General features: G+C 48.5%; 2 protein-coding genes across 2 annotated transcripts in view; one reads left to right on the plus strand and one right to left on the minus strand.

The window, feature by feature from the left end:
* Window positions 1-4,673, minus strand: part of DENND4B (DENN domain containing 4B) — a 46,337-nt gene extending 41,664 nt beyond the window's left edge. The window contains exon 1 of the mRNA XM_038769007.1: window positions 4,577-4,673. The gene's annotated coding sequence lies outside the window, so the exon portion shown is untranslated. The remainder of the gene's footprint in view (window positions 1-4,576) is intronic.
* Window positions 3,238-4,263, plus strand: LOC119947004 (translation initiation factor IF-2-like). The gene has a single exon (XM_038768480.1). It carries the CDS (start codon window positions 3,238-3,240, stop codon window positions 4,261-4,263), a length of 1,026 nt encoding a protein of 341 aa, XP_038624408.1.
* Window positions 4,674-12,896: the final 8,223 nt, after the last annotated feature.

Here is a 12,896-nt window from a genome sequence, read left to right on the forward strand (position 1 = left end):
GAACAGTGCTTTGCACATAGTAAGCGCTTAACAAATGCCAACATTATTATTACCCACTGTTGGGTAGGGACTGTCTCTAGATGTTGCCAATTTGTACTTCCCAAGCACTTAGTACAGTGCTCTGCACATAGGAAGCGCTCAATAAATACGATTGATGATGATAATGATGACAACCTGATCACTTTGTATCCCCCCCCAGCGCTTAGAACAGTGCTTTGCACATAGTAAGCGCTTAACAAATGCCAACATTATTATTACCCACTGTTGGGTAGGGACTGTCTCTAGATGTTGCCAATTTGTACTTCCCAAGCGCTTAGTACAGTGCTCTGCACACAGTAAGCGCTCAATAAATACGATTGATTGATTGATCAATCAATCAATCATATTTGCGTGGGTTCGAATCCCGACTCCGCCGCACGTCTGCTGTGGGACCTGGGGCAAGTCGCTTCACTTCTCTGAGCCTCGGTGCCCTCATCTGTAAAATGGGGATTAAGACTGTGAACCCCACATGGGATTTATTCTATTTATTTTATTTTGTTAGTATGCTTGGTTTTGTTCTCCGTATCCCCCTTTTAGACTGTGAGCCCACTGTTGGGCTCTAGAGGTTGCCAATTTGTACTTCCCAAGCGCTTAGTACAGTGCTCTGCACACAGTAAGCACTCAATAAATACGATTGATGATGATGATTATTTATTTTACTTGTCCATATCTATTCTATTTATTTTATTTTGTTAGTATGTTTGGTTTTGTTCTCTGTCTCCCCCTTTTAGACTGTGAGCCCACTGTTGGGTAGGGACTGTCTCTAGATGTTGCCAATTTGTACTTCCCAAGCGCTTAGTACAGTGCTCTGCACATAGTAAGCGCTCAATAAATACGATTGATGATGATGACAACCTGATCACTTTGTATCCCCCCCAGCGCTTAGAACAGTGCTTTGCACATAGTAAGCGCTTAACAAATGCCAACATTATTATTACCCACTGTTGGGTAGGGACTGTCTCTATGTGTTGCCAATTTGTACTTCCCAAGCGCTTAGTACAGTGCTCTGCACATAGGAAGCGCTCAATAAATACGATTGACGATGATGATGATGACAACCTGATCACTTTGTATCCCCCCCCAGCGCTTAGAACAGTGCTTTGCACATAGTAAGTGCTTAACAAATGCCAACATTATTATTACCCACTGTTGGGTAGGGACTGTCTCTATGTGTTGCAAATTTGTACTTCCCAAGCGCTTAGTACAGTGCTCTGCACATAGTAAGCGCTCAATAAATACGATTGATGATGATGACAACCTGATCACTTTGTATCCCCCCCCCAGCGCTTAGAACAGTGCTTTGCACATAGTAAGCGCTTAACAAATGCCAACATTATTATTACCCACTGTTGGGTAGGGACTGTCTCTATGTGTTGCCAATTTGTACTTCCCAAGCGCTTAGTACAGTGCTCTGCACATAGGAAGCGCTCAATAAATACAATTGACGATGATGATGATGACAACCTGATCACTTTGTATCCCCCCCCAGCGCTTAGAACAGTGCTTTGCACATAGTAAGTGCTTAACAAATGCCAACATTATTATTACCCACTGTTGGGTAGGGACTGTCTCTATGTGTTGCAAATTTGTACTTCCCAAGCGCTTAGTACAGTGCTCTGCACATAGTAAGCGCTCAATAAATACGATTGATGATGATGACAACCTGATCACTTTGTATCCCCCCCCCAGCGCTTAGAACAGTGCTTTGCACATAGTAAGCGCTTAACAAATGCCAACATTATTATTACCCACTGTTGGGTAGGGACTGTCTCTATGTGTTGCCAATTTGTACTTCCCAAGCGCTTAGTACAGTGCTCTGCACATAGGAAGCGCTCAATAAATACAATTGACGATGATGATGATGACAACCTGATCACTTTGTATCCCCCCCCAGCGCTTAGAACAGTGCTTTGCACATAGTAAGTGCTTAACAAATGCCAACATTATTATTACCCACTGTTGGGTAGGGACTGTCTCTATGTGTTGCAAATTTGTACTTCCCAAGCGCTTAGTACAGTGCTCTGCACATAGTAAGCGCTCAATAAATACGATTGATGATGATGACAACCTGATCACTTTGTATCCCCCCCCCAGCGCTTAGAACAGTGCTTTGCACATAGTAAGCGCTTAACAAATGCCAACATTATTATTACCCACTGTTGGGTAGGGACCGTCTCTATGTGTTGCCAACTTGTACTTCCCAAGCGCTTAGTCCAGTGCTCTGCACACAGTAAGCGCTCAATAATAATAATAATCATCATCATCATCATCAATCGTATTTATTGTATTGTATTTATTGTATCTTAGTACAGTGCTCTGCACATAGTAAGCGCTCAATAAATTGTATTTACTGTATTTATTGTATCTTAGTACAGTGCTCTGCACACAGTAAGCGCTCAATAAATCGTATTCATTGTATTTATTGTATCTTAGTACAGTGCTCTGCACATAGTAAGCATTCAATAAATACGATTGATGATGATGATTATTATTATTATTCTTATTGAGCGCTTACTGTGTGCAGAGCACTGGACTAAGCGCTTGGGAAGTCCAAGTCGGCAACATATAGAGACGGTCCCAACCCAACAGCGGGTCTAAAAGGAATAATAATGGCATTTACTAAGTGCTTACTAGCGCTGTTCTAAGCGCTGGGGAGGTTACAAGGTGATCAGGTTGGCCCACGGGGGGCTCACAGTCTTCATCCCCATTTTACAGATGAGATAACCGAGGCCCAGAGAAGTGAAGTGACTCGCCCAAAGTCACCCAGCTGACAATTGGCGGAGCCGGGGTTTGAACCCACGACCTCTGACTCCAAAGCCCGGGCTCTTTCCACTGAGCCACGCGGAGTTATGCAGCGTGAGGAGAAGCAGTGGGGCTCAGGGGAAAGAGCCCGGGCTTTGGAGTCAGGGGTCGTGGGTTCAAATCCCGGCTCCAATCGTCAGCTGGGGGACTTTGGGCGAGTCACATCACTTCTCTGGGCCTCCGTTCCCTCATCCGTCAAATGGGGATGAAGACCGTGGGACAACCCGATCGCCTTGTAACCTCCCCAGCGCTTAGAACGGTGCTTTGCACATAGGAAGCGCTTAACAGATGCCGTTATTATTATTACTATTATTAAGAGGAGGCCGGTGATGGGGCCGGGGGTCGGGCAAAGGGGCACCGGTCGTGACGACGACGGCGACCGGGGGGACCGGGAAGATGGGCGGCCCATCCCGTGATGCCGCCTCGACGTCGAGGCCCTTATGGCATCACGGCCTCCTCACGGGACCCACTCCCCCGGGTGCGGGTGGCACCGAGGCCTTCAGCCTCCTCACGGGACCCACACCCCGGGGCGGGTGGCACCGAGGCCTTCAGCCTCCTCACGGTAACCACGCCCCGGGTGCGGGTGGCATCAAGGCCTTCAGCCTCCTCACGGTAACCACGTCCCGGGTGCGGGTGGCACTGAGGCCTTTCGCCTCCTCACGGTACCCGCACCCCGGGGCGGGTGGCACCGAGGCCTTCAGCCTCTTCACAGTACCCACGCCCCGGGGCGGGTGGCACCAAGGCCTTCAGCCTCCTCACGGGACCCACGCCCCGGGGCGGGTGGTACTGAGGCCTTCAGCCTCCTCACAGGACCTGCACCCTGGGGCGGGTGGCACTGAGGCCTTCCGCCTCCTCACGGTACCCACGCCCCGGGGCGGGTGGCACCGAGGCCTTCAGCCTCTTCACGGTACCCTCCCCCCAGGGTGGGTGGCACCGAGGCCTTCAGCCTCCTCATGGTACCCGCACCCTGGGGCGGGTGGCACCGAGGCCTTCAGCCTCCTCATGGGACCCACGCCCCGGGGCGGGTGGCACCAAGGCCTTCCACCTCCTCACGGTACCCGCGTCCCAGGGCGGGTGGCACCGAGGCCTTCAGCCTCCTCACGGCACCCACGCCCCGGGGCGGGTGGCACCGAGGCCTTCAGCCTCTTCACGGTACCCTCACCCCAGGGTGGGTGGCACCGAGGCCTTCAGCCTCCTCACGGTAACCACGCCCCAGGTGCGGGTGGCACCATGGCCTTCAGCCTCCTCATGGTACCCACGCCCCGGGTGCGGGTGGCACCGAGGCCTTCAGCCTCCTCACAGGACCGCACCCCAGGGCGGGTGGCACCGAGGCCTTCTGCCTCCTCACGGCACCCACGTCCCAGGGCGGGTGGCACCGAGGCCTTCAGCCTCTTCATGGTACCCACGCCCCAGGGCGGGTAGCACCGAGGCCTTCAGCCTCCTCACGGCAACCACGCCCCAGGGCGGGTAGCACCTAGGCCTTCCGCCTCCTCACGGTACCCACGCCCCGGGGCAGGTGGCACCGAGGCCTTCAGCCTCCTCACAGGACCCGCACCCTGGGGCGGGTGGCACCGAGGCCTTCCGCCTCCTCACGGCACCCACGCCCCGGGGCGGGTGGCACCGAGGCCTTCCCCTAACGGTCCCTGGAGGCGGCGGGGAGGCGGGCACCGCCGCCCGTCCTCCCCCTTCCATCTCACCCTCCTCCGGCGGGCCTCGACGCCCTCCCGCCTCTCACCTGCCTCCATGCCCCGGCCCCTCAAGGGGGTCCCAGGGGCGCCGAACGAGTGGGCAGCGCGGCCTTGGGCCCCGCAAGCGCGCCCAGGGTGGCGCCAGGGGAAGGGAGGGGACTTCCTGGAAGCCAGGGGACGCAGAGGGGAAGCTGTGACTCTGGGGGCGGGGGGGACGCCTGCCAAGGGGGGGGGGGGGCTCCTTCCTTGGCACCCCGCGCCCCTGGGCACGGCCTGCAAAGGGGTGGCGGCCCCTCAGGCCCACCGGCCCTGGCCTGGTGGCCCCCTGGGTGGCACGTGCTGCGGGGGGCGTCCCCCCCAGTGCCCCCTGATGGGGGGGGCGGGGACCCCAGGGTCCCCTCCCCCTTCCTCTCCCCGCCCCCCCCCACCCCTTTCGCTTCCCCCAGGATGCGAAACCGGATGTAATCCCACTTGGGGGGGGGGGGACACGGATGGGGTGGGGGTCCCCCAGACCAGCCCCCTCCCCCCTTCCAAGGCCTGCCCCCCACCCCCACCCCCGACGGAGCGGTGTGGACGCCCCCGAGCCGGTCCTGGAGGGGGGGGGGAGGGGCGGAGGCGGTTGGGGGGCCCCCCCGCGCCCCTCCCCCTCCCGGCCCCTGTGTCCCGCTTACTGGACGCCCCGGTTCCTCCGAGCCCCCCGCCCCCCCCCCCCGGGCCCGGGGGACCCCGCCCGCGCCCCCTGCCGGACCGGAGGACACAACGCACGCACTCCCCCTGGCTATTTATTGAGCGCTCACTGGGTGCAGAGCGCTCTGCAGAGTACGCTATAACAGAGTTCATTCATTCATTCATTCACTCGTACCGATTGAGCGCTCACCACGTGCCCAACACCGGGCTGAGCGCCCTGGAGAGGACACCAGAGAAGCAGCGTGGCTCAGCGGAAAGGGCCCGGGCTTTGGAGTCGGAGGTCTTGGGTTCGAATCCCGACTCTGTCACTTATCAGCTGTGTGGCCTTCCCACACTCAGCCCCTTCCTTCCTCTCCATCCCCCCCATCTTACCTCCTTCCCTTCCCCACAGCACCTGGATATATGGTTGTACATATTTATTACTCTATTTATTTATTTTGCTTGTACATTTCTATCCTATTTATTTTATTTTGTTGGTAGGTTTGGTTCTGTTCTCTGTTTCCCCCTTTTAGACTGGGAGCCCACTGTTGGGTAGGGGCTGTCTCTATGTGTTGCCAATTTGGACTTCCCAAGCGCTTAGTACAGTGCTCTGCACATAGTAAGCGCTCAATAAATACGATTGATTGATTGATTGATTGTGGCTTTGGCTGAGTCACTTCACTTCTCTGGGCCTCAGTGATCTCATCTGGAAAGTGGGGATTCAGAGTGTGAGCCCCCCCCAGCCGTGGGCCAACCTGATTACCTTGTAACCTCCCCAGCGCTTAGAACAGGGCTTGGCACATAGTAAGCGCCTAATAAATGCCATTAGTATTCCACTATAACACAGTTCATTCATTCAATCGTGTTTACTGAGCGCTCACCGTGCGCAGAGCACCGGACTGAGCGCTCTGGAGAGTACACTATAACACAGTTCATTCATTCATTCGTATTTATTGAGCGCTCACTGTGTGCAGAGCACCGGACTGAGTGCTCTGGAGAGTACACTAGAACAGAGTTCATTCATTCAATCGTATCTACTGAGCGCTCACTGTGTGCAGAACAGCGGACTGAGCGCTCTGGAGAGTACACTAGAACAGAGTTCATTCATTCATTCGTATTTATTGAGCGCTCACTGTGTGCAGAGCACCAGACTGAGCGCTCTGGAGAGTACACTAGAACAGAGTTCATTCATTCATTCGTATTTATTGAGCGCTCACTGTGTGCAGAGCACCGGACTGAGCGCTCTGGAGAGTACACTAGAACAGAGTTCATTCATTCGTTCATTCAATCGTATTGATTGAGCGCTCACTGTGTGCAGAGCACTGGACTAAGCGCTCTGGAGAGTACAGTATAACCGAGTTCATTCATTCGTTCATTCAATCGTAGTGATGGAGCGCTCACTGTGGCAAAGCATTGTACTAAGCGCTCTGGAGAGTACACTATAACAGAGTTCATTCATTCATTCAATCAATCGTAGTGATTGAGCGCTCACTGTGTGCAGAGCACCGGACTAAGCGCTCTGGAGAGTACACTATAACAGAGTTCATTCATTCATTCATTCATTCATTCAATCAATCGTATTTATTGAGCGCTCACTGTTGCAGAGCACCGGACTGAGCGCTCTGGAGAGTACATTGTAACAGAGTTCATTCATTCATTTATTCATTCAATCGTATTTATTGAGCGCTCACTGTGTGCAGAGCACAGGACTGAGCGCTCTGGAGAGTACACTAGAACAGAGTTCATTCATTCGTTCATTCAATTGCAGTGATTGAGAGCTCACTGTGGCAGAGCACTGTACTAAGCGCTCTGCAGAGTTCAGTATGACAGAGTTCATTCATTCGTTCATTCAATCGTAGTGATTGAGCGCTCACTGTGGCAGAGCATTGTACTAAGCGCTCTGGAGAGTACACTATATCAGAGTTCATTGATTCGTTCATTCAATCGCAGTGATTGAGCGCTCACTGTGTACAGAGCACCGGACAAAGCGCTCTGGAGAGTACACTAGAACAGAGTTCATTCATTCATTCACTCATTCATTCAATCGTATTGATTGAGCGCTCACTGTGTGCAGAGCACCGGGCTGAGCGCTCTGGAGAGTACACTATAACACAATTCATTCATTCATTCATTCAATCGTATTGATTGAGCGCTCACTGCGGCAGAGCACTGTACTAAGCGCTCTGGAGAGTACAGTATGACAGAGTTCATTCATTCATTCATTCAATTGCAGTGACTGAGCGCTGTGTGCAGAGCACCGGACTAAGCGCTCTGGAGAGTACACTATAACAGAGTTCATTCATTCATTCACTCATTCATTCAATCGTATTGATTGAGCGCTCACTGTGTGCAGAGCACTGGACTAAGCGCTCTGGAGAGTAATAACAGAGTTCATTCATTCGTTCATTCAATCATAGTGATTGAGCGCTCACTGTGGCAGAGCACTGTACTAGGCGCTCTGGAGAGTACAGTATGACAGAGATCATTCATTCGTCCATTCAATCGCAGTAATTGAGCGCTCACTGTGTGCAGAGCACTGGACTAAGCGCTCTGGAGAGTACACTATAACAGAGTTCCTTCATTCATTCATTCAATCGCAGTGATTGAGCGCTCACTGTGTGCAGAGCACTGGACTAACTGCTCTGGAGAGTACACTATAACAGAGTTCATTCATTCATTCATTCAATCATATTGATTGAATGCTCACTGTGTGCAGAGCACTGGACTAAGCGCTCTGGAGAGTACACTATAACAGAGTTCCTTCATTCATTCATTCAATCGCAGTGATTGAGTGCTCACTGTGTGCAGAGCACCGGACTAAGCGCTCTGGAGAGTACACTATAACAGAGTTCATTCATTCATTCATTCATTCATTCATTCAATCAATCGTATTTATTGAGCGCTCACTGTGTGCAGAGCACCGGACTGAGCGCTCTGGAGAATACAATATAACAGAGTTCATTCAATCGTATTTATTGAGCGCTCACTGTGTGCAGAGCACTGGACTGAGTGCTCTGGAGAGTACACTATAACAGAGTTCATTCATTCATTCATTCAATCATAGTGATTGAGCGCTCACTGTGGCAGAGCACTGTACTAGGCGCTCTGGAGAGTACAGTATGACAGAGATCATTTATTCGTCCATTCAATCGTAGTGATTGAGCGCTCACTGTGTGCAGAGCACCTGACTAAGCGCTCTGGAGAGTACACTATAACAGAGTTCATTCACTCATTCATTCATTTATTCATTCAATCGTATTTATTGAGCGCTCACTGTGTGCAGAGCACCGGACTAAGCGCTCTGGAGAGTACACTATAACAGAGTTCCTTCATTCATTCATTCAATCGCAGTGATTGAGTGCTCACTGTGTGCAGAGCACCGGACTAAGCGCTCTGGAGAGTACACTATAACAGAGTTCATTCATTCATTCATTCATTCATTCATTCATTCAATCAATCGTATTTATTGAGCGCTCACTGTGTGCAGAGCACCGGACTGAGCGCTCTGGAGAATACAATATAACAGAGTTCATTCATTCATTCATTCAATCATAGTGATTGAGCGCTCACTGTGGCAGAGCACTGTACTAGGCGCTCTGGAGAGTACAGTATAACAGAGATCATTTATTCGTCCATTCAATCGCAGTGATTGAGCGCTCACTGTGTGCAGAGCACCTGACTAAGCGCTCTGGAGAGTACACTATAACAGAGTTCATTCACTCATTCATTCATTTATTCATTCAATCGTATTTATTGAGCGCTCACTGTGTGCAGAGCACTGGACTAACTGCTCTGGAGAGTACACTATAACAGAGTTCATTCATTCATTCATTCAATCGTATTGATTGAGCGCTCACTGTGTGCAGAGCACTGGACTAAGCGCTCTGGAGACTACACTATAACAGAGTTCCTTCATTCATTCATTCAATCGCAGTGATTGAGCGCTCACTGTGTGCAGAGCACCGGACTAAGCGCTCTGGAGAGTACACTATAACAGAGTTCATTCATTCATTCATTCATTCATTCATTCAATCAATCGTATTTATTGAGCGCTCACTGTGTGCAGAGCACCGGACTGAGCGCTCTGGAGAATACAATATAACAGAGTTCATTCAATCGTATTTATTGAGCGCTCACTGTGTGCAGAGCACTGGACTGAGTGCTCTGGAGAGTACACTATAACAGAGTTCATTCATTCATTCATTCAATCATAGTGATTGAGCGCTCACTGTGGCAGAGCACTGTACTAGGCGCTCTGGAGAGTACAGTATAACAGAGATCATTTATTCGTCCATTCAATCGCAGTGATTGAGCGCTCACTGTGTGCAGAGCACCTGACTAAGCGCTCTGGAGAGTACACTATAACAGAGTTCATTCACTCATTCATTCATTTATTCATTCAATCGTATTTATTGAGCGCTCACTGTGTGCAGAGCACTGGACTAACTGCTCTGGAGAGTACACTATAACAGAGTTCATTCATTCATTCATTCAATCGTATTGATTGAGCGCTCACTGTGTGCAGAGCACTGGACTAAGCGCTCTGGAGAGTACACTATAACAGAGTTCCTTCATTCATTCATTCAATCGCAGTGATTGAGCGCTCACTGTGTGCAGAGCACCGGACTAAGCGCTCTGGAGAGTACACTATAACAGAGTTCATTCATTCATTCATTCATTCATTCATTCAATCAATCGTATTTATTGAGCGCTCACTGTGTGCAGAGCACCGGACTGAGCGCTCTGGAGAGTACATTGTAACAGAGTTCATTCAATCGTATTTATTGAGCGCTCACTGTGTGCAGAGCACTGGACTGAGTGCTCTGGAGAGTACACTATAACAGAGTTTATTCATTCATTCATTCAATCATAGTGATTGAGCGCTCACTGTGGCAGAGCACTGTACTAGGCGCTCTGGAGAGTACAGTATAACAGAGATCATTTATTCGTCCATTCAATCGCAGTGATTGAGCGCTCACTGTGTGCAGAGCACCTGACTAAGCGCTCTGGAGAGTACACTATAACAGAGTTCATTCACTCATTCATTCATTTATTCATTCAATCGTATTTATTGAGCGCTCACTGTGTGCAGAGCACTGGACTAACTGCTCTGGAGAGTACACTATAACAGAGTTCATTCATTCATTCATTCAATCGTATTGATTGAGCGCTCACTGTGTGCAGAGCACTGGACTAAGCGCTCTGGAGAGTACAGTATAACCGAGTTCATTCATTCGTTCATTCAATCGCAGTGATTGAGCGCTCACTGTGGCAGAGCACTGTACTAAGCGCTCTGGAGAGTACAGTATGACAGAGTTCATTCATTCATTCATTCAATTGCAGTGATTGAGAGCTCACTGTGGCAGAGCACTGTACTAAGCGCTCTGGAGAGTTCAGTATGACAGAGTTCATTCATTCGTTCATTCAATCGTAGTGATTGAGCGCTCACTGTGGCAGAGCACTGTACTAAGCGCTCTGGAGAGTACAGTATGACAGAGTTCATTCATTCATTCACTCAATCGCAGTGACTGAGCGCTCACTGTGTGCAGAGCACTGGACTAAGCGCTTGGGAAGTCCAAGTCGGCGACATCGAGAGACCGTCCCCACCCGATGACGGGTTCACGGTCTAGAAGGGGGAGACAGGCGACAAAACAAAACATGTGGACGGGTGTCAAGTCATCCGAATAAATAGAAATAAAGCTAGATGCGCATCATTAACAAAATAAATAGAAGAGTAAATCTGTACAAGTCAAATAAATCGAGTAATAAATCTGTACAGACATCTATATTTTTATATACCCCTCGTCCCCCTCTCCATCCCCCCCATCTTACCTCCTTCCCTTCCCCACAGCACCTGTATATATCTATATATGTTTGTACATATTTATTACTCTAATTATTTATTTTACTTGTACATATCTATTCTATTTATTTTATTTTGTTAGGATGTTTGGTTTTGTTCTCTGTCTCTCCCTTTTAGACTGTGAGCCCACTGTTGGGTAGGGACTGTCTCTATATGTTGCCACTTTGTACTTCCCAAGTGCTTAGTACAGTGCTCTGCACATAGTAAGCGCTCAATAAATACGATTAATGATGATGATGATAGTTTGACGGATTTGTGGAGGGAGGATATTCCAGGCCAAGAGGAAGGATGTGGGTCATCATCATCATCATAACAATGAGGATGGTATTTGCTTGCTAAGCACTTACTACAGTGCCAACCACTGTACTAAGTTGGGGGGACACTAGGTAATAATAATAATAGTATTTGTTGAGCACTTACTATGGGCCAAGCACTGATCTAAGCCCTGGGGGGGATACTAGGTAATAATAATAACAATATTTGTTAAGCACTTACTATGTGCCAAGCACTATTCTGAGCACTGGGGTAGATGCAAGGAAATAATAATAAAATAATAATGGTATTTGTTAAGCACTTACTATGTGCCAACCACTATTCTAAGCACTGGGGTAGATGCAAGGTAAGAATAATAAAATAATAATGGTATTTGTTAAGCACTTGCTATGTGCCAAGCCCTGTAATAAGTTGGGGGGGATACTAGGTAATAATAATAATATTTGTTAAGCACTTACTATGTGCCAAACACTGTTCTAAGCCCTGGGGGGGATACTAGGTAATAGTAATAGTAATTGTTAAGCACTTACTATGTGCCAAGCACTATTCTAAGCACTGGGGTAGATGCAAGGTAATAATAATAAAATAACAATGGTATTTGTTAAGCACTTACTATGTGCCAAGCCCTGTACTAAGTTGAGGGGGATACTAGGTAATAATAATAATATTTGTTAAGCACTTACTATGGGCCAAGCACTGATCTAAGCCCTGGGGGGGATACTAGGTAATAATAATAATAATATTTGTTAAGCACTTACTATGTGCCAAGCACTATTCTAAGGGCTGGGGTAGATGCAAGGTAATAATAATAAAATAATAATGGTATTTGTTAAGCACCTACTACGTGCCAAGCACTGTACTAAGTTGGGGGGATACTAGGTAATAATAATAATATTTGTTAAGCACTTTTAGTATGCGCCAAACACTGTTCTAAGCCCGGGGGGGGGATACTAGGTAATAATAATAATAATATTTGTTAAGCACTTACTATATGCCAAGCACTATTCTAAGCGCTGGGGTAGATGCAAGGTAATAATAATAAAATAATAATGGTATTTGTTAAGCATTTACTACGTGCCAATCACTGTATTAAGTTGGGGGGATACTAGGTAATAATAATAATATTTGTTAAGCACTTACTATGTGCCAAACACTGTTCTAAGCCCTGGGGGGATACCAGCTAATAATAATAATAATATTTGTTAAGCGCTATGTGCCAAGCACTATTCTAAGCACTGGGGTAGACGCAAGGTAATAATAATAAAATAATAATGGTATTTGTTAAGCTCTTACTATGTGTCAAGCACTATTCTAAGCACTGGGGTAGATGCAAGGTAATAATAATAAAATAATAATGGTATTTGTTAAGCACTTACTATGTGTCAAGCACTATTCTAAGCACTGGGGTAGATGCAAGGTAATAATAAAAAAATAATAATGGTATTTGTTAAGCCTATGTGTCAAGCACTGTTCTAAGCACTGGGGTAGATACAAGGTAATAATAATAAAATAATAATGGTATTCATTAAGCATTTACTATGTGCCAACCACTATTCTAAGCGCTG

Source organism: Tachyglossus aculeatus, chromosome Y4 (assembly GCF_015852505.1).
Source record: "Tachyglossus aculeatus isolate mTacAcu1 chromosome Y4, mTacAcu1.pri, whole genome shotgun sequence".
NCBI lineage: Eukaryota > Metazoa > Chordata > Mammalia > Monotremata > Tachyglossidae > Tachyglossus > Tachyglossus aculeatus.